Here is a 21,885-nt window from a genome sequence, read left to right as displayed (position 1 = left end):
ACAACCCGAGTTGGAACCACTGCATTCAATAAATACCATGTCAATTATAAACTACACAAAAACAACAGACTTATCAATGACACTACGCAAAACATTGTTTAAATAAATGTTCAATTCAATTCAACTTCATCCAAGGGGCAGATGGCTGAAGCTTCAAATACCTCTAAATCTAAACGGAGTTGTGAACTGTCGGCAGCTCAGCAGCCATTTCAGCCCGAGCGCCATTTTGAGATCATATTGACCTTCCTTTTGTTCGGCTAACGTTACCCGCTAATGGACGATACTGGAAATGTTGAGTCACTGCTGAAGCTAACACTAGCTTGCCACTGCTGCGTTACCGAAAACGAAAACAAATGAGTTGACCGTATACTCGGACAGAATCTGTTTTAAGTCAGAATACAAAGTACAATATAATGAATTTTGACTAAACGACCGAACTAACATTTAAGGCAGACACCGTCATTACCGATAAGTAGTTCGAACGTTCAACACGATAACAGTAGCCGAACAAGGCTCTAGAGACATACGCTTCAGTTCACAAAATGATAAAAAGGGAAGAATGAAATGGAAAAATAAACTTACAATCAAGAAACGCAGTAAATAGCTCGTGCTTGCTTTCTGGCGATCTGCTTCTTTCGTCTTCCGGTTAAGAACTACTGCAGTACACACATCGACACTGCATTATATAGTATAAGCTGTATACGTCATCAGTGTATATCCATCCGCGCGTAAAAGCACTTGCCATTGCTCTGAAGCGCACTGTTTCGTCATATAGACTTTAGTTTCACTGTACTATCGTTTTATTGCTCATTCGTTTAATCATTAACGTAAACATTTTGTCGGAATTGTATATTTTAGAACTATTTTGTGACAGATTCTCAGCAGCGGAAGGATATTTCACAACACTGCGGCCTTGGCTCCAGAAAGTGCTAGAAGCAGCACGGCAACAGGAAACATCTCCGGGCCTCTGATTGGCTGGCATGGTTGTTTGTGTGACCTGTGATTGGTTGGTGTGTTACAGTAAGTAATGTTTGATGACTAAGTTATGTTCATGTCTACGAGGTTATAACAGAGACCTATTTAAGAGTTAGACACGACCTATATACACGAAATGTTGTATAATTCTAGGCCCGAACAATGTCGGCTTTGCACTAATATTCCTTCTTTAATTGTTATGTTATGTTGCATTGAAACGTATCATGCCTAAAGGACTGTATGTTTATGTGACTAACACAGAAGAGGGACATGTGCAGACAAGTCTTCAGCTGATCCCCGTCAAACGTGCCACTGCTTACAGATGGAAACGTGTTAGCTGAATGTGCTACCAGCTGTTGTGACAGCAGGGTGAGGAATCTGTGCTAAAGATAGCGCTGCTAAGTGGCCTCTTTTCCTGACCTTATTTCACTTTCTAGCGAGACCTCCATCCTGCAGACCATCTAAATAAAGACGATGATTTACAGCCAGCTAAGATCACGACAAAAGAGTTCATTTAATGAGGAGGATCTGCTGATAGGGAATACACACACACACACACACACACTTCCCTAGTCGTGACCGTAAACTGCACAATCATAGCCTGGATACGGGAAAGTGAAGTTTAGTCGGCCTGATATGCTGTTCCTCATTTACCCAGACACAAGTGAGCAGCCAGAATCGAACTGAATAGATGAGCATTCAGTTTCTATAAGAGTAATTTATTCACATGCCATTTGGGCCTCTTAAATCTTAAAGGTTTTGTTGGGGGACACATAAAGCACATAAGCATCAAGAACTTGATTTTCCTCATTGTGTTGAATTTTTGAGCCTTTTCGTCATCAATTTATGGTGCAAAGCTTTTTATTTGTATTAAGGAAAATGCTAAATTCAGGCACAAATATTCCTTATTATTAATAAATAAAGAAGTATCTATCTATCTATCTATCTATCTATCTATCTATCTATCTATCTATCTATCTATCTATCTATTATTATCTCTGTGGCTCAAAGTGAGCAACTGGAATAGTTAAAATGTATTTCAGCGCTTTTTGTTAATCCTTTATATATTTATATGAAGAGCTCATTTGCAAAAACAGATAACTTTTCAGAATTCAGATTTTCAGAAAACTTGTGTTTTTGTTTGCTTAAGATAATATTAGTCAAACTGAAGCTGAGTGGATCTGACTCAGTAGAAATGACAACAATAGAGATGACTTAAGTTGGATTGATATTGTCTCAGGTAGACGATGGAAAAGTGGGTTTTCTGAAGGTTTGTGTGGATGGAGGTATCTGTTTTTGCAAATGAACTCTTTATATATATATATATATATATATATATTTAATGTTTTGCCTTTTTATTAGATAGGACAGTCAAAGGAGAGACAGGAAAGTGGGGGAATGGGTTGCAGCAAAGGGCCATGAGCGGGATTCGAACCCATGGCTGCTGCATCGGGGACTATAGCTCCTGCACGTGGGTCGCCAGCTCAGCCAGGTGAGCTAGAGCGGCGTCCCAAATCTTTATATTTTTATTGAAAGAAAATTGCTTGATCTTGTTTCCATGAGGAAGCTCAAACATAAATCTAATTATTGTGGGATGGTGTCAACGCCCAGGTGTTACTGGAAAACTCACACAAGTTAAACGCTGATTAAAGATTTTATGACTGACTCACTGTTGGGAGGTCATTCATTTGGCACGCCATTTTTTTGTGATATGTAACTGGAGAAATCTGGCTGTTTAAACACCCATCACCTGAGATTTAGATGTCAAAAATAAATAACAGTCAATGCCACAGGAGTCTGGCAAGATAGGGAGCATGTACAGATTTCTGTGTAGCTTTATCTCTGACAGCTTCCAGTGGCTGACCGCTTTTAGCTCCCACCACCGTTACAGATAACTGTGGCTCTGTAAAAGAAATCAAATCAAAGAGCAAAAAGATCCGAAGGGGGGTCAAGCAGTCTACTGTATTTCTATTTTTGGGTCACAGATATGATACAGCTCCGAGAGCCCTAATTCATGTATTTGGGTCACAGCATTCCCTTATCCCACCCCTCCGGCACGCTGTCATATGACACCCATCCCGTGATGAACCACGACGGTTGCTTTCCAACACAGAGCTGGCTGATCTAGTTCAACCTCCGAGGAATGTGTTTGTGCAAGTCTGCTGTACTTTGCCCTTCCCCTCGCTCGGAATAATTACAGTGTTCCAGGAAAACAACATTTTCAGTAGGAAATAGGTCTGTAAGAGTACTTTGGAAGCTGACGCTGTAATCATCTGAACTGAAAATGAAATGAAATGAAATGAAAATTACTTTATTTATCCCAAAAGGGAAATGTTCCCGACTCAGAAAAACCCAGTTGATGTTTAATTGAGATATTCACTGACCATATCTGTAGCTGTAAATGAGTCCAAGGTGTAGCTGGGGGAGAGGTTTCTAATGCAAATGTGACTCTTTATCAGTAATAGACTTGAAGTAGGCTGATTTTGTTTTCCTCAGCAGGGCGACTGGAACTTTCTGGGTGCGACATTTAGTTCACCATCAATAGGTTTCGCAACAACCACGTCACACCAGTTTCGTCTGGACGTTGTTCAACAGTTGGGTAAATACATTCCTGTTCTTTTACTTGACACGACTGAAGCAAGCCTTACCATCTCACAGCACTCAGATCTGATTGACAGCTTGTTTCCATCCTGACGCTATGTTATTGTATTTGTACCTACAGAATGGAGCTGGTGAAACATACAGGCGGCTGCCATTGTGGGGCTGTACGATTTGAAGTCTGGAGTTCCCCAGACCTCCATGTGTTTCACTGCAAGTATGGATGATTAATTCAGCGACACGAATCATAATCTTACAAATACAAAGACATCAAGTCTAAAATCAGTCACAGTAATGTCATCCATAACACATTAGTGATTTCAAACAGCACCGCTTCTACCAATTTATATCCGTTTCTCCAGTTGTAGCGTTTGCACGAAGAAACAAAACCACCATTTCATTGTTCCAAAAAGTCAGTTCACACTCCTACAGGTGAGAGACTCTGCTTCAAACACATCATTTTATATGATTTATGTCATCAATAAAAAAGGTGAACTTTGATCTTTTTTTCCTCCTTGTAGGGGTTGGATAATCTGACCACGTACACGTTCAACACTCACGTGGCTAAACACACCTTCTGTAAAACCTGCGGGGTTCAAAGTTTCTACTCTCCACGCTCCAACCCTGACGGATACGGTACGACCTCCAGCAGCTGAGACCAGATCGTCTCACTGGTCTCATGTGTTGTAAACTTATTTCAACACCCTGCTGTGTTTACTCCACACCAAGTCTGCTGTGTTTACTTCAAACTGACCTACACAGTCTGCTCCATAATGCCCTGAGTTTATATTTGTAGAAAACAGAGGTGTTATGTTCACAATTGGAGTTAAACGGTGGATAACGTTGATACCAGGAACTATCCTTGAAACTGAATACTTTGAATGACTGAACCAGTAGGTTTCACAGGGTGTCACTCAAATGCCCTGAACAGGCTGGTTTACTCATATGCAAATCAGAGGATGCCCTTTCTTACTGTGTTGTCTCCGCAGGTGTTGCTCCTCACTGTCTGGATCCAGGGACTGTTCGCAATGTGACAGTGGAGAAGTTTTGTGGGGAGAAATGGGAAGAAAGCATGCAGACTCACAAAACCATCCGAGACATGTCTAAACCCGCCCAAGAAAAATAACACGACTGTGATACAAGAATCAAACATTTTTTAATCAGCGATACATCAGAAATATTCAACAGTATTTCACAGATTTTTGAAATAATACAGTGAAGAAAAACAGAACCACCTGGAAAACCTTAGTGTTGTTTTTATACAGTGTATGACTGAAAGTTATATCTGTAGCAAAAACACAAGAAATTACCAATATTAATAAACATCGTTTCAAAATGGTTGTCAGCTTTGTTTATGGAAAGTGCTTTAGAAAATATTCAGGCTTTTACAGCCAATATAGGATCAAAATAATCTGTAAACAGCTACAACATTCCACCTCATGGGCTGTGCTCTGTGGACACCCTGAGGTGTAGAAATCAGTGCTTCAGGATGTGATGAACTTCTAATAGATCTTCAGGTTCTTTGGTCCCTGTGGAATCATGCGCAGCGTGTTTACGAACATGTAGCGAGAGAAGGTGATGTAAAGGTAACGGAACCACAACAGTTGAGTGCGATGACACAGCATGGCAGCCTGGAAGGTACACAGGTGTGTTTAAGAGAATATAGAAGCTCTAGAGCAGGGGTCTCCAATCCTGCATGTTTTAGATGTTTCCTTCTTCCAACACACCTGATTCAAATGATCAGGATCGTTATCAGGCTTCTGCAGAGCTTGAGGATGAGCTGATCATTTGAATCAGGTGTGCTGGAGGAGAGAAACATCTGAAACATGCAGGACTGTGGCTCTTGAGGACCAGGATTGGACACCCCTGCTCTAGAGTGAAGTTTAAAATGTCAGTCAAAGGTGGAGTCTGTGGCTCTGGACAAAGATTGTTAACGTTTAGTAAATCAGCATATTTAGATAGTTAGAAACTGTCTGATTCACCATCGCTCCCATTAGTCGTGTTTCTATAATGTTTTTTATGCACATTTTGAAGTATTGCATGATAAAAAGTTTATTTAAAAAAAGGCAAAACTTCTGCAATATTGCAAAAAAAACCCAAACAAAAAAATTCTAAAAGATCAACACGGTTTTTAACTTTTTCCCAAAATGGTAATTAGCTTCAGGAGAGACGAATATAACTTTATGGAATAAGTTCTGACATTTAAGTCACGTCACTGATCAGCTGTTTCTGCTTCTTTCATTGTCTTTGTCTCTGGACAGCATGAAACGTGTCAATACCAGCTGACATTAACACTGAATTACATTACTTTTCCAATTTGATCCTAGCAATTTAAACCTTCAGAAAATATTACAATTAAAATTGTTACCCAAGTTTATGTGTAAATAGCCCTTTAAATAAAACTGAAAAAATATGTCAGTGACTTATTTAGAGATGTTAAACGTTGAATGGGGTCAAATTGACCCCAGAGATAAATGGTTAATAGGTTAGCAATAAATTAAACATTTTCAGATTAAAACAAATCCTTTATACTTCTCTTGATTTTTCTCTCATGGATGGACAAAGTTTTGATTCTTTTTTTTGTCTTCTTCAGCTATTGCAAATAACTGGTTTTGTTTTTCAGCTTCTTCTACTCTGCTACAGTTATGTTTAATGCAGCACTTGCCGCTAACTTTTGGCAACACGACGCTTCTAATGGAAATCAGCTTTATTTACATTTTTTAGGGACATCTCAAAAGTTAACTTTCAGATTTGCATCACTATTACATGGAAGCACATCTCCCCTCGTCGTCCCTTTTCCCTTGTCCTGTGTGAAAGCACAAACGTGTAAAGGACTCGCTGGAATCGTGTTGTGTGGATCAGTCACTTTGGTTACCATTTACAAGACCAGGGCTGTGTACAAACACCAGATTTTTTTCAGTGCTCACGCTCTAAATGGACTGTTATTGGACTTCGCCCTGAAAAGATGTGTTCAGTTTCATAAAAAGTGGATTTGAATTGCCGACTCCACCTTTAACAACCAGCAGTGGTCAGAATCTGATGCGTGTGTGAAAATGTCCTGTAGCTTCATGAGATGACTATCATTTCAGTCCTCATTTCCTCACTTTACACTCTATTGGTTTTTACTGACTTTACCTCTTGCTTCCTCAGCACAAAACCTTATTATGTTGCGCTAAAAACACGTGAGCCCTCTAAGCGTAGACAGCGCCATAACTTGCCAACAAACCGTCTAATTGGAGGCTTACCTTGGCTCGCCTGTAGCCCTGTGAGCCGATAATACAGCAGAGGCACGAGGGCAGCAGCCAGCTGAGGGGAAGCTCCAAGAAGGAGATGTACTTCCTGAGGAGGCCAACAGTCACCAGGGAGAGCAAACAGCAGTCTGGGAGTGAAGACAAAGAGACCCAGTCAGCTGTTAATGTTGCTAAATGCTCACTGCGGACAGCTGACTAGGCCTCAGTTCAGGCACCACACTTGGCCTGTTCTTCTTGTTCAGCGTTTGTGTTGCAGTGAACGTGAAGTTAGAGCTGCTGCTGTGTTGTACAAAAATATCACAGAGCACAACGTAGCACTGAAAGATTTATTTCATACAGGAGGAGTTTTCAGGGCACAAAAAAAAGCTGTAAGTGCTGAGTAGGAGCCTTGTTGTACAGCCAGGTGAAGAGGCTTAACGGCCTAATTCTCTGCTGCCTCGCCAAGAGCCTGCAGTAAGACCAGTCGAACAGGTGAGGTGGAACGCCTGGTTTAATAAATAACCCTGATTAAAGGCGTCCCTGCTGTTTTTAGGAGCGTTCACCCTAAACAGGGCGAGGCACACCGAGGTCATTCCGTCCTAAACAAAGCGTGCGTTTGCTGTGGCGTCAGGACTGAGAGGATAATGTCTTCCTGGCATTCAGTAACTTACTGTACAGCTCATGAATGATTGCCCACATGCGTGTTTCTTATCATGCTCTGTGCTCAAACTCCAACGCCTGCGTGTGCTGTGTGGCCTTTAATGTTTACCAGACCGGCGAGGCAGTCAGCTTGTCGTGACACGTCGCCCGTCCTCACTGGCCTACTTCTCTTTTCGCTTTCTGTTAAAAACATTTCCCTTGAATGTCATCGTTTGGCCTGAAGCAAGCAAAAGTAAAAGTTCAGTCTGTTTGGGTGGAAATGAAGAGATAGGAATGTGGATTGTGACAGCTGAGATGTAAAGAAAGCGCTGATTTCAACATCTGTGAGAGAGAAAAGAGACATTCTAAAAACCCGGATGTACAGATCGGCATCGAAGTTGAGGGCACAGCTGGTGGTTCTTATATCCAACCAGCCTCATGCTGCCACCAGCAGACCAAAATGTATAGATGAGACACAAGAATCAGGCAACCTTTCTGAACAGGAGAGGGCGCTGTACATTAACAAAAGTCTGAGCCGGTGTTCTCAGGACTTTCCAGGGTTCTCAATGTGAAAATGCAGCCAGGAGAGGTGGTGGCCCTCATGTGTCGAGTCATATCTGCCTCGTCTGATTATAGGAGAAGTTTTCATCTTGGATTTACCAACAACACTGGCTCTGCATTCGTTAGAGAGTTTCAGATACTGCTGATAAATCTGGTCTGGCGCCGCTCTACATCTCAGCACTCTTTACCCCTTATTCTGCAACTCGACCCTTCAGAACAAAAAAAAAATCAAAAAAATCAATGGCTCTTAAAAGTTCCAGGCTGAAAACAAACGGGACCCACGCTTTTACTGTTTTAGCTCCAACGCTGTGGAGCAGATGAGTCAGTGCTTCGGTTTAAAAAGCTTTTAAAAACGCAGCTGTACAGGTTGGCATTTGTATAAAATCGAATAAAGTCATTTTCCAATGTTTTATCGTCTCTTTTTTTAAAAATCTTTTGTTGTTGCCCTTTTCTAACACGTAAAAAACTTTGTATGTCTGGTTTTGAACGGTGCCATGAGAAATGAAGCTTATTATTACTCGAGTGTTACCTAAACTTTAATGATGTTTAGCTCATGTGTCCGTTGTCATCATACTTACATGTATTCATACGAGTATTTACTTCCTTTAGTTTGGTAAACGTACACTGGAAGGCAAAAATGGTGCACTGAAAATGTTCCTTAGGTAAAAGTGAGTAAGTATTATCATGAAAATGCACTTCCATCCATCCATCCATTATCTATTCACCACTTAATCCTCACTAGGGTCGTGGGGGGCTGGAGTCTATCCCAGCTGACTCATGGTGAACGCAGGTTCACCTGGACAGGTAACCAGTCTATCACAGGGCTACACTTAGAGACAGACAACCAAGCACACTCACATTTTAGACAATTTAGCATCACCAATTAACCTCAACATGTTTTTGGACTGTGTGGGAGGAAGCCGGAGAACCTGGAGAGAACCCACGCTGCACGGGGAGAACATGGATGTCCTCACCAGGATGCGAACCGGCGATCTTCTTGCTGCGAGGCAACGATGCTAACCACCGAGCCACTTTGCAGGCCTCATATAAGACTAGATTATTATTATTTAAGTATTTTGCTTGGGGAGAAGTTGATCATTTCTAACTATTTTGTACACCTACGCCACTAATGATTATGTTCATTATAGATGAACCTGCTGACCTGCTCACTCGATTAAATTAAATTATGAAAAATAGTGAGAAATTACATCACGAGTGCTTTAAACAGCTGTTGATTAACTAATTGTCTTAATAGTACCTGTTTAAACTGCAGGGTAGCTTCATCAGTGACAAAACATATTATATACATTTATTTATATGTTGTATGTGCAGAAATCTTAATTTGCAAAGTAACAAAAATCTTTCAAAGAAATGTAGTGAAGTAAAAAGTACAATATTTCACTGTAAGATGTGGTGGGCTAGAAGTGAGAAAGAGGCATGAATAGAAAAGACTTCAGTCAAGTATAATTACTCCATATTTGAACTTAAATACAGTACTTAGGTAAATGTACTTAATCTGCTGGGAACTGATTGTCTCCACCAGAACAACTGAGATCAAGTTCCTTAAAAAAACTTCACTTCTACAGGCAGTTTTTCTGAGCGTGATAACAAACGTCACCCTTCAAAGCATATAACTAAGTTGTCTTTGTGTCAAACCTACCGTCGGGTACTTGTCCAGTGGAAGCAAGATGCCTGTAAGAAAAAACAAAACCAACTGAAAACGTGATTCAAACATCAAACAGACAGCACATCTTACTGACGTGGCTGGTGGAGGCATCTGAGACCAAAATAACCACAGAGTGTGCATGTGTGTGCCAACATGCAACCAAGATTAGAGTTTCGGCTCCACTGATTACAACATAAATAGGTAAAGAGTCATTCAAAGAGCTGAAGCCAAGCTACTGCTAAATACCATTCTGTATGTTTTTATGTGATGTTGCATTAAAGTCCTGCAGCTACAAAGTCTTTCTTCATTTATTCTCCTCATACGACAGCAGCTCGAGTCACTAGAAGCACAGAATCGTTTCCCTCCTAACTCTCATTTCTATTTGTGCAATAGCTGTTAACATGTTGACAACAGCCAACTGCTGGGGTTTAGATCACTGTGAGACTGGTACACAGCCCCTCTGGGCTCCTGCCTAATGGGAATCATGAGATGTGATTTGGAGAGCTCCCATCTCATCAACACATGAGGCCCACAGACCGACCGACAGCCATGAGAAGGAAAAGGCGACGACTTACTCAGCAGACATTTAAATGCAGCATGGGGACCACGATGTACACTTCACAGTGCAAAACACTTTTTTTTTTTTTCTAAACCAACAGTCTGATGCAACTTGCGTGGCTGGCCTCTCCAAACCAGAGCTGGCCTCCCACCTCACCACTTCAGGGACAGGATTTACTGCTGCTCACTAGGAGCAGAGCCGAGTGCCTCTGAGGACTCTGTTTGGATGACCTCTCAGCTATGTAACAGACCGATTCTGAAAAACATGCTGTGTGTCTTTGTGGGGAAACATTTGGAGAGACGGATGTTGATTGAGTCTAAATGTTCTGCATTTTCCTGGACAGACTTGTATGACTGTGGAGACGACTGGGTTTTGTGTTTAAGCCACATAATATCTGTGAGGGTGGCATCTTTAAGTTGAAAGACTTAAAAAAAATATATTAAAAGATGGAAAAGCCTTAAAGTGCAGCCTGTACCTGACAGCTTTATGGATGGCTACGTGATTGGCATGGCCACTCACTCCTCTTCCATCGAAGGTCAGCACCTGAAACAACAGAATATCTCACTGCGTGGGTGAAAAGGCAGAATCTGGGTATCTAAAAGTGAATTTAAATAAACTCTGGCAAAAACGGAGGGAGAGAGTTTTCTTGGGTTAGTGTAAGGGTTTGTGTGTCTGACTGTGGAGCTGCTGGCAGCTGACAACTGATATTTAAAAAGCCTTTTTCTGTGAGCGTGCTTGCACACCAGAGAAAACACGTGAAAAAAAAAAATCAGGTCAAAGGCAAAGAGAAGTGCTTGACTAAAGACTTGAGCATTTGCTGTGCTCAGGTGTATTCTACCATGACTTTGTCTTTCCGTAGAGCGAATGTTTCAGTTCCCAACCACCAGTTATTATAGGTCACTAACGAACTTTGATTCGTAGGTGAACAAGCAAGAGAACGACAAGGCATTAGAGCAAAAAGAAACCACATTATTCAGGTTAAGAGGCGAATCGAACCAGTTGTTTGTTATCTCGATGCTTTTCCCTGCCTGTTCTCATCAGAGAGGATGTTTTCTGTGTGATTCTTAAGCCTGCTTTTTTTTTTTTTTTTTGTGGCTGAGCTTGACAGGATGGGAGGAGACGGTGTGTTTGTTTGTCGTCCTTGATAACAAAAGAGTTTAGCTGCTGAAGGATATAAGAATCAAGCTGTACGTCTCCATCACCCACCATAAAGAACTGTTACTTCGATAGTTTCTGCTCGTTTTTTTTTTTTTGTCAGAGTGATTAGTATTTTTTCCTTTGTCCAGATAGGCGGGTTAAAAAAATAGGTTGATTCTAAATTTACCACATTCCCATTAGCTAATAGTGCGGAACTGCACCGGGGCCTGATAAGAATCTCTGCGTAAACACCGGAATTAAACCAAACTTTCTGCTGCAGCCGGGGCCGTTTCCTCTGGTTTTAAGGAGGCTCAAAATGCAGTCTGGGTTGCAATAAAAGAGAAGGCGACTGACAGGATTATTACGCAGACCACAGTCAAACGAGGATAATGAGCAAGGAAACCGTGGTGCCAAAGCATATGGCAAAAACAAAACAGTACAATACACGAGTTTCTTACACAGAACGGCAGGGAAAATGTGTGTTAACACCAAACAGGAAACGACAGAAAAGCCACAGCTCTGAAAGACAAGAACTGAAGGCAGAGTTGAGCGTACCACGTTGAAGGAGTGAGCTCTGATGTGCTTCACAATGGTAGAGGAGACCAGTGAGACGCTCCACTCTGCTTTGGGATCATCTGGAAGCTTTCTGAAGGGCAAAGAAGGAGATTCTGGTGATCTACAGAGTTAATGTTACAACAGGTTTGTACTGAGAAACAGCGGTGCATTGTGTCTCCGCTTGTAACTGAAAGTCTTATTCCTGTCCCAAGCACCGTATTTTTTTGCACAGATTTAGTGCAGCATTATAAAATGGTCTGTTGTGGAATGCAAACACGAGGGAGTGCTGGGAAGTACATGGGTGAAGGGTCGGGAGGCCTTTAGCATCGTGTTCATCTGAAACTACAGCCTGGAGGCAACGCAGAGCGCACATCAAACATCACACTTGGCCAGCCCACTCTCTTGGCGTACTAAACATGCACATACTCCTTTTTTTTTGGCAGAAATAATAAGTTATTTCTTTTTTATGGCTGTTCAATGTCCTCCTAAACTCAAGAGAAACCAGCCACAAAAAAATAAAGGGAGAGAAGGGCTTAAATCCTACTTAGACAGATTTAGATTTGAATTTGGCCAACATAGTTCATAAAAACTCAAAGTCCTGAGGGCTGCATTTCAAGTGGAGTGAAACCAGCTTGCTCATAAGTTATCTTTTTTTTCCTGCTTTATGTTGATTTAAAAAAAATAAAAAAAACAAGAAACTTGACATCACTGCAAGCCAAAGTTCTAACCTTCAAAAGAAACCTAAAAATACAGGAAAGAGATTAATGACATGGCGTGTTGTTGTGCACCTGAGCCGGCACATGGGTGGTGTGAGTGACAGCGAATGTGGAGCTATTAATCACGCAATTACTCTGACAATTAATTAATCATTTAAGACGTCTTTACCCCGCTTGAATCCCAAGCAGTGTTCTGGCCTTTGTTTGTTCCTCGCACATATTTATTTAATGCGGATTCATTTTTCTCTGTTCTGCTCAGTGCTGCCCTTCTATGGAAACAACAACCACAGCTACAAGCAGAGAGAACTCAAACATTTTCCACCCCAAAATAATAATAAAAAAAACCCACAATCAACATATACAACATTTTCCTAAGTGCCCACAGGTGTTACCAATTGTGGAAAACAGAATGGAAGCTCCACATGCTATAGATCAGCTATTAGACGAGGCCTACTTGTATTTTTACAGCCTCTACAAACATTTTTGCACAACTCTGCACGTCAGCTCTTAAAAGAGTTCAGAGCTGATGAATTCCATCACCAGGCTGAGAGCATCTTCCAACAACTTGCTTCTTCTTCTTGCACACAGTTTTTGAACCATGCTGAATTTATTTTATTGATCAAGTGTTTTATATTCCTCTCAGCCTCTCCTGTCATCTGCGGTGAACACAGCCTGCAGTTCAGCCAAAAAGTCATTTTTGTCACATGACGGTTGGTTGCGGCTGAGTCGGTCATGGCTTCCCAGTTGTGGTGTGGAGCTCGGATAAAGTGAAGAAATACCACAATTTTAAGCTTATATTTGGTTATTTTTCTGGAAGGACCAGCGTATGACACACGACACACTAGAGGCATAAAGCTGGAAATCCTGCCGTTCTTTCTGCTGTTTGTAGCTCAAAACCAGTCAGCAGGTTGTGGGGTTAACATAACAGTTGATGCTTCCACATTCTCCACTATAAGCATTCTCTAATTTTTGGTTCTGGTTATAGTCTACAAAAAAGGTGACAGATGTGTTAACACCACTTTGTCAAGTTTATCCTACTTTCTGCAAACAGGAAAGAACTCCAGAGGGTCACCAAAGTGGCTGAGAAGGTCACTGGGTGGCCTCTACCCACACTGGAGGACCTTCATGGCTCCTTCTGCCTCAGGAGTACCAACGCCATCCTGAAGGACTCCTACCACTGCTGCCGTCGGGCAGATGGTACAGGGCATCAAAACCAGGACAAATAGACTAAAAAACAGCTTTTTTCCAACTGCTGTCAGAGCCATAAATGCCTCCTTGTCACAATAAGTGCAATATATTGTAAACATACAACTGCCACCACCTCTGTCCAATATCCACTCTACACACTGTGTTCATGGTTATTATTTAATTTCATCTTTTTATATAGTTTTTTTTAAATATACATATTTCTTTTATATTGTACATAGCTGCCTACAAAGTTTTTACATTTTGTTTTTGCACTGAAAGGCCTGCACCTTACTTTCCGTTGTACTCATTGCAATGACAATAAAACGAATCTGAATCTACACGATTAATGGAGGAAATAAGCAGCAGGTTGATTGTTAGTTGCAGCTCTTCATACATATGAGTGCTTAAAGTTGGGGTGTGGGTGTGGCAGTGTGTCAGCAGTGGCTTCCCTCCCCTTGGCTGCTAACAATGAGCCAGGACAGTTGAGCTAGTAGAGGGAAGTGATGGATTAGAACACAAATCTATTGGCTGCCAGTGGTGCGAGGGTCAGGCTTCGGTGTGAGGGGTGGCGGCTGGGGTTAGGAGGGGTTGATGACTATGTCACAGCGAGGAGGGTCGGGGGTTCAGAGATAGTTTAAAACTGTCTGTCATCGAGTGAATGTGCTGCTTTGACACGTTGATACCCGTGACCTACATACAATAAGGCTTGTAAGTGTGTGTGTGTGTGTTTTTGTAGAAGGGTGGAGCTGTGAAATTGAATTTTTATCCAAACTACTGTTAAATGTTTGCTTTAAAAGTTATGAAAATTCAAGTCTCATATCTTCACGTTTGTCTGGTGAAAGGAAAAACAAAACAAAACACAGGTAGTGGGTTTGTTTTTGAGCATTTGGCCAAAGTACTTGATAATTAGCACTGCAATAGCACGAATTTTACATTTTGTCCACTGTTGCATTTATTCATTTATTATTTTAGACATTGCGCCCTACAGCTTGACAACCGTAGCTAAGCACACGGCTGCTGGGAGGGTGGAAAAAAAAAAAAAAAGAAAAATGAACAAAAGATATAAGACACCTGACCTTTCTCAAGCAGGATGCAGGCTGAGTGTCGGCCTCGCCATGGCAACAGTGCAAAATGTCCTAAAGTAACCTCCCCTGCTCCCCTTTGTAGCTTTGCATGTGGATGTCTAATTGCTTGCAGGCATCTGTATGCAGTTGTTGAACTTTCGCCCAGTAAAGGGATTCTGTGTGTGTGTGTGTGTGTGTGTGTCAGAGAGGGCTTGTTTAGTCTGGTCACATGGACCACAGGCCTGTGAAACTGCCAGACTTCTGTCCACACAGTCAGATTATATGTCCTGCTGGGAATGGCTGAGATGCCACTACACGCTGACAGTATGCCCACAATATCCCAGTGTAATAAGGCAGCTACAACTATAGTAACAACACCAACTGTCACATGTTGTTTCATGATGATTTACAGACACTTGGCTGCAGGTTTGGCCAATATTTATTCATGTTGAGGGAATAAACCATCATGAAAACAGCCCTGGAATACTGCTGTTAATCGCGGAAATAATGCCGTTAGAGTTGTTTTGAAAGGAAGTTGTGCAGAAAAACAGCAATCTAATGTGACAAAATTACAGTTTGTTTGGTGGCTGAATAAAAAAAAACAACAACAACAACTGGTTTGGCTATGCAGAGGCCAGTTTGTGGTGCTGACAATGTATCTAGAGTAAAAGCACAGCCAGAGGTCAGTGGCAGGACTGGAACAACTCACCACAGTTTACTGCATCCTGCCATGCGCTTATAAATCAGTTGGGGCTATTTTTACCACTGATCAATGTATATTTAAATCTTGTGTGTGGATTGGGTGTTACAGCAGCGAATACTGCTCTCCTTTCCAAAAACTTGTGCTGAGCTCTCTGTTTACGTCCCCCAAAGAGAATTACACTAATCCAATAGAAAACAAAAGCTTTCAGTTCATGATTTACTTCTGAGGGAAGACTTTTGACCATCTTAACCGAGCAGGACATTTATTGAAGTCGGAAAGAAATGAGCCGGGCGAGAGCGGAGCGAGGCTTCAGTTCAGTCTGATGGATAATGTAATGAAGAAGTGGACTGGTTGGATTTGTGCAGTGAGCAGCTCTAATCGAGTCCAGGGAGCAGACAGAGGTCAAGCCAGAGCAAGTGGGGAGGCAGCAGAGCGTGCTCAGATCGAGCTTGATCACAAAGGCCCCAACATGCACTGGGGCCCCAGATACTGTCAACACAGCTGTCCTATTCAGTGAGCATTACAGGGAAAATCCTATTTTAAAGCAGAATTCACGTGTTATCCCTGTCATCTTAGAGATGTAGGCTATAGCTGTGAGTGAGCGTGTCTCACCCAGATCTGTCATCATGAAACATAACCCAGCCTGTGCTACTCTGTGACTTATGTTGTGCAATTCAAGAAAGTCCAGTGGAGAGAGTGTGTCACACCATAATGATGAATGAGCTGATAGCACATAGACCCACTGCAGAGAACACATACTAGTATTCATCTAGACAACACAGTAACACAGCATCAAGGCAGACTGCAGATAGATAGAGCACACATCCTGTTTAGTGTTCGCTTTACAAAGAACAGTAACCTGCCGTGTCGCTGAGCTCAAGGCAAATATTTTCATCTCACAAACTGAGGATCTGCTTCAGGCTTTGTCCTTTGATAGTATCACATAAGAAAATCTCAGCTCTTGAGCCCCGGCGCTCATTTTCACTCCAGCTTTGCTTGTTTAAGGCTGATGACTTCACTGAAAGCCTCCTAAACACAGAGATTTGGCTTCAGATCAGTCCTTAATATGAGCTGCACTCACCTCCAGTAATTGTTGTCCTTATCCTTTCTAAACTTTGCACGAGTTTGTAGGAAAAGCAAACATAAAGCCATTTAGTCTCTGTGGGTCTACACGACAGTCTTTTCCCAAATGATTGAAGTTCACAGACGTAGCACAGAAGAAGTACTCAGATCTTGTACTGAAGGAAAAGCAGTAATACCACAGTATAGAAATACTGCTACTAGTAAAAGCCATGCGTCTAAATGTTTACTTAAGTAAAGGTACAAAAGCATCAACATCAAAATACGCTTAAAGTGGTAAAAGTGAAAGTGCTCATAAAGCAGACGGGCTCATTTAGGAATCATATATGTTTTATGACATAATACATAATTATTGATGCATTTATGTGTTCAGTACTTTAATGCAAAACTGATAAAGGTGGTTATCTACCTTATGTAGCTTCATAACATTTGTCCCCCCATTTTTTCATGTTGATCTATAATTTAGTTTATGAGTTGTTTATATTCTGAATTGCTAAATCTGCAAAGTAAGTTTTCAAATAATTGTAATGGAGTAAAAAAGTAAATATATTTATCTCTGGATTGTCGTGGAGTGCAAGTAGAAAGCGGCTGAAAATGGAAACACTAAAGTAAAGTAGATCCAAACTGTACTTGAGTAAATGTACTTAATGATGTTCCACCACTGCTTACAGGACTGTTGGTTCACAGCTGCTAAAACAGCAGAAGACATGTTTAGTAAGTGGATCTAAAATCTGGACATTTTTTTCAGTATTACATATTTTCCTCGGTGACAAAAGTGTAGGCTAATACAATCAAGGCTGTGTTTCAAGTTCCTCAAACCATTCCTGAGCAGATGTTGAGGTGTGGTGGAGTACATTATCCTGCTGGGGGAAGCTGCTGCTACTGGAAATTGAGCTTGGTTGATCTGAAGAGTTTACGTGGGTGGTACAACGGTGGTCAGTGTAACATCCACATCAATGCCAGGACCAAAGATTTTCCAGTAGAACATTATATTGTGGGCTGCAAGGTGGCTCGGTGGTTAGCACCGTTGCCTCGCAGCTAAAAGGTCGCTGGCTCGCATCCCGGTGAAGACACCTGGGCTCTTTCTGCATGTTCTCCCTGTGCAGCGTGGGTTCTCCAGCTTCCTCCCACACAGTCCAAAAACATGTTAAGGGAAAATTGGTGATTCTAAATTGTCCGTAGGTGTGGATGTGAGTGTGCTTGGTTGTCTGTCTCTAAGTGTAGCCCTGTGACAGACTGGTGACCTGTCCAGGGTCCCTGCCTTCGCCCTGAGTCAGGCTCCACCCGCCCCCCCCAGCACAGTTCTACAGCCATCCAGATAACCATAGAGTTGAATCAATCCTACTAAAAACTAAAAGCTGAACACTGTAACTTTGGTTAGTTTCAGTCGAACAAACTGGAAACTGTGTGCAGTTGCTAAAATCAAACTGATACGAAGCACAGGCCTTTGGTTCCTATTCAAAAAGTTACAGAGTGGTTAGATGGTTAGAATTATTTTGTGTTAATTAAACTTAAAGCGCGACTCCGTCTTTGACATTAACAACAGTTTGGTCAGAAATTTAGGCTTTAAACAGTAAAACTGGACTAAATGTCGCACTTCCTCTCTTTTTGTGCGCAATAAATTGGCGAATAAGAAAAACAGGGAGAGGTCAAAACTTGGATGGACATCTGCACATATTTGAACAGGGAAGGTTAAGAGCAAAGCCAAAGTGTGGCGAGCCATGTACAGACACACAAAGAGAAAAACAGTTTGGAATGACCTACATTAGCAGTGCTTTGAGCGTTGCCAAAATGTATCCCACAGTCCTTGGCAGTTGGCTTCAGCAGACATGAACAAGAGGAGGAGGAGGGGTGGAACAGAAGGAGAGAGAGAGACAGAGAGAGAGAGAGAGAGAGAGAGAGCTTGCTTGTGGGTGAGTGGGGCTTGTGCTCTCGAAGTGCTGATTAGGTGTGTGTTTTGGGCAAACAACAGAATACACAGAAAGGGAAAATGGGCTACACTCCAGTTCAGCAGAAGTGCAGACAGCACTAAGATCAAAGTTCAGCTATATTCTGTGTGCACAAGATGATAAAACTGTAAAGACTGGATGTGTGTTTAAAAAAAAACAAAAAACACACACACATACACACACACACAAGCAATGTTCTCTAGGGCAGACAACCTGGGCAGGCTGCCAGCTTATTACTGTGAGTTCCAGGTTAGTGCCAGAGTTCATACAGCTCTCCTGGCGAGCCAACATGTAGAGACTCACATGTAGGCAGTCCCAAAGTTCTTAGAAACTCCAAACATTTTCAGGGGAAGCTGCGGGGTGGATCCACAGGAAAAAAACAAAACAAAAAAAAAAACCCTTTTACCACAATTTTTTCTGTAACTTGACCTTGCCAATAGCCAGAGACAAAAGACGTTCATTTGCGGGGAAAAACCTTATGATGTATTTGCCTCTATTGTACTTGGGATGAATAAGAGCCAAGTCTTCTTCAAACTGTCGTGTTCCTGCAACAAAGCTAATTGTGCAACTATTTTTTCCCCCCACTAACTTCTCACAAGAAAACTGTTTCTTACACAGAGTGACACACAAAAGTTTGCCTGAACGCAACAAAACTGAAAGCTGAATTGTCACTTTGGTGTAAAACCTGAAAGTGACCCATAAAAATACCATGCAGCTCTTAAGGCGTGTCCTCAGTAAACCTGAGCTACCAAGTACTGATGACGGAGGGACTGTATTTGGGTAGCAGCAAAACATAAATATAATTTTGTAGTAAAAGGAACATAATGTAATGCAATCAACAGGCAATTACCTCCCAAAAATACTGTAAGTTAGTGCAGAGTCATCCACATGTGCCCAGTTTCCCCCTAGGCATCACTGACTTTCACTAATCTTCTGCGGCTGCTTAAACAAGTTAATTGAGGGCGCCCCAGTAGCTTAACCGGATAAGCGACCCCAAATGTAGCGGCCGCGGTTTGAGACCACCCCCTTCTCTTCTCCCCACTTTTCCCTGTCCTTCTTCACTGTCCTAAGCAATAAAGGCAAAAAAATCCTGAAAAATAATCTTTAAAATAGTTGATTGATAGCTCAGGGCAGACAACAGCTCAGTGGTGCAAACATTACAGCCAAAATCAAATGTCATACTTCCACATAGGACAACTTTTTTCATTTTTTAATTTATTAATTTGTAATATACAAAAATATTTTAATTAAATTTTAATTACAACTTTAGAACTTGCTGTACAACGCATTTTGGCGATGGATATAAATATGTAAACATACACCTGAAATGGATAAAAGGATAAATTGGTTGATTAATGCCTGTCTGAAAGTTTTAGGCTTTTTAGGGGCCTTTGTGTCCCACGGGGCAAAGCTACCACTGACTCCGACTCATTTATTACCTCTGTGACGCAGAGGTCAATACATCAGACCAGGCTAGATCACAACTGTTGTGGTGAGAATGGATGGGTGTGATTTGTGGTCAACTCTATTTGTTCTGATAGACACTGGGTGACAGGGAGGGGACGGATGGGCTCCAACAGGAGCACATGCTGAGACTTGACTCCTGAACTGAAAGCAGCATGTGGGTACTTCGTTTTGTGATTTATTTTTGGGATAACAATTAACATTAATATCAACATTTTTTACCAGACAAATATTCAGCCACAAAATTCTTCCAGGCTAACAGAATCTTAAGGCTTTCAGAGCTAAAGGCAAACAATAGAGACACTATATTGTATATGTTGCATGTTTGGTGTAGAGGCTGGCTGCTTACTTATGGTCTACTATGGTGACTCTGGAGGCTGGTATCCCCAACACGGCACAGCTGTTGAGAAGTTCTTGTCTACGCTGAGCTCCTTGATTGTAGTAGTTTCCTGTATGATATTCAGGGGACAAATTATTTCCTCAACAGATGATGAAATTTGAAAAAAAAGTTTTCTTTAGCTGTGTAATGTGGTCTCCTGACATTGTTTAAACAACTCTTGGCTTTGTGAATTCCATCAGCACTCCAATAAAAAACAAATCAAACCCTGGCCTTCTAAACTCCTACAACGTCTGACAATAAAGGAGGGCTGCAACTAACAATTATTTCCATTGTCAGTAATGTGTGACTATTTTTTGATTAATCAATTTGTAGTTTCATGTATAAAATGTCAGAATACTGTTAAAAATGTCAAACAGCACAAAGCCCAAGATGACGTCCTCAAATGTCTTATTTCTACCACATCCTAAAAGTCCTTAGTTTACATTTTAGTTGTGATAGAGGAGGAAAGAAGCCACAAAATATTCAATTTTAAGAAACTGTAATAAGGGAATTTAGACATTTTTTTCACCCAGACAACATTAAAATCAATTACACAATTATCAAAATAGTTGGCGATCCATTTAATAGTTGACTACTAATCGATTAATCATTGCAACTCTATGCAATTTGCAAACTGCAAAGGCTTCAGCGTGGGATTGAAGTTATACAGAGTGTCTGACTCAGGGTTAAACTGCCACGTCAGGGGTTTTGCTTCCTTCTTGTGTGACACTCAAGTTTTTGATGTCATCCCATGTGGTCATACAAATCGTTCACGAACTAAATATAATACATATTGAAAAATGGCATGTCCATGTAAGTCAGAAAACTTGCAATTAGATCATTTCCCCAATTCATTCAGTCCTAGTGCAGTTTTAGAACAAAAACAAACAAGCAATAACTTGCTTTAGCAAACATATTAACTATATATATTGTGTTTTTAGTATTGTTAATGTTGTAGCTGATCCGCTAAATTTAGTATTATCGTTTTATGTTTTGCTAATTTCCAACACACGAGTTAAACGTGTAGTTAGAACGAGCTAAAGCTAGTTAGCAGCAACCACACGATTGCTATTTCGTCTTCCATACATTTATATTGACCCTTTATAGTTATTCACGCAAACAAAAGCGTGCTGTCAGCGTACCTTCAGACAAACACAGCAAATGAACGGAGGCATTTAACTCGACGAGTCGTATAATCGTTGGCGCGAAGAACATACATTCATCATCCGGATGCGCAGTAACAAGCAGAGCTCTGATCTCAGCTCCGTCTGAGTCTCTGCTCGACGAAACGCTCAACAAGCGCTTCAGCGACTTCATCAGAGTTCGCCGGTGTCGATAGTAAATGCATTTTATCAAAGCCAAATAGCACAAAAGTATGAAGACAACCAGGTAAATACTCATTATTTTGACCGCTACCATAAA

At 41.3% G+C, this 21,885-nt stretch overlaps 3 protein-coding genes across 9 annotated transcripts in view; 1 reads left to right on the top strand and 2 right to left on the bottom strand.

Moving 5' to 3' along the window:
* The window catches only part of LOC103372247 (polyubiquitin-B), a 17,777-nt gene extending 17,176 nt beyond the window's left edge, over positions 1-601 (bottom strand). The window contains exon 1 of the mRNA XM_008301834.1: positions 583-601. The gene's annotated coding sequence lies outside the window, so the exon portion shown is untranslated. The remainder of the gene's footprint in view (positions 1-582) is intronic.
* A 168-nt stretch (positions 602-769) lies between these two features.
* cenpv (centromere protein V) lies at positions 770-4,911 on the top strand. Of its 7 annotated transcripts, XM_008301840.1 has the most exons (7): positions 770-1,020; positions 1,237-1,344; positions 3,475-3,574; positions 3,698-3,790; positions 3,936-4,005; positions 4,095-4,209; positions 4,563-4,911. In XM_008301840.1, the coding sequence occupies exons 4-7, from the start codon at positions 3,699-3,701 to the stop codon at positions 4,697-4,699; spliced, it is 414 nt and encodes a 137-aa protein (XP_008300062.1). In that variant the 5' UTR covers positions 770-1,020; positions 1,237-1,344; positions 3,475-3,574; position 3,698; the 3' UTR covers positions 4,700-4,911. The 7 variants fall into 7 exon arrangements, with proteins under 7 accessions (XP_008300062.1, XP_008300064.1, XP_008300058.1 ...); XM_008301842.1 differs by lacking the exon at positions 1,237-1,344; XM_008301836.1 differs by lacking the exon at positions 1,237-1,344 and having other exon boundaries at positions 3,472-3,574.
* pigl (phosphatidylinositol glycan anchor biosynthesis, class L) lies at positions 4,711-21,864 on the bottom strand. Its single transcript, XM_008301843.1, has 7 exons — positions 21,606-21,864; positions 20,434-20,533; positions 11,921-12,011; positions 10,704-10,771; positions 9,664-9,695; positions 6,819-6,952; positions 4,711-5,204 (listed from the first exon to the last, which is right to left on the bottom strand). The coding sequence occupies exons 1-7, from the start codon at positions 21,862-21,864 to the stop codon at positions 5,076-5,078; spliced, it is 813 nt and encodes a 270-aa protein (XP_008300065.1). The 3' UTR covers positions 4,711-5,075.
* Positions 21,865-21,885: the final 21 nt, after the last annotated feature.

This window comes from Stegastes partitus, unplaced genomic scaffold, assembly GCF_000690725.1.
Source record: "Stegastes partitus isolate 25-593 unplaced genomic scaffold, Stegastes_partitus-1.0.2 Scaffold1720, whole genome shotgun sequence".
Taxonomy (NCBI): domain Eukaryota; kingdom Metazoa; phylum Chordata; class Actinopteri; family Pomacentridae; genus Stegastes; species Stegastes partitus.
Note: the sequence above shows the minus strand (reverse complement) of the source record. Positions and strands in the feature narration are given on the sequence as shown.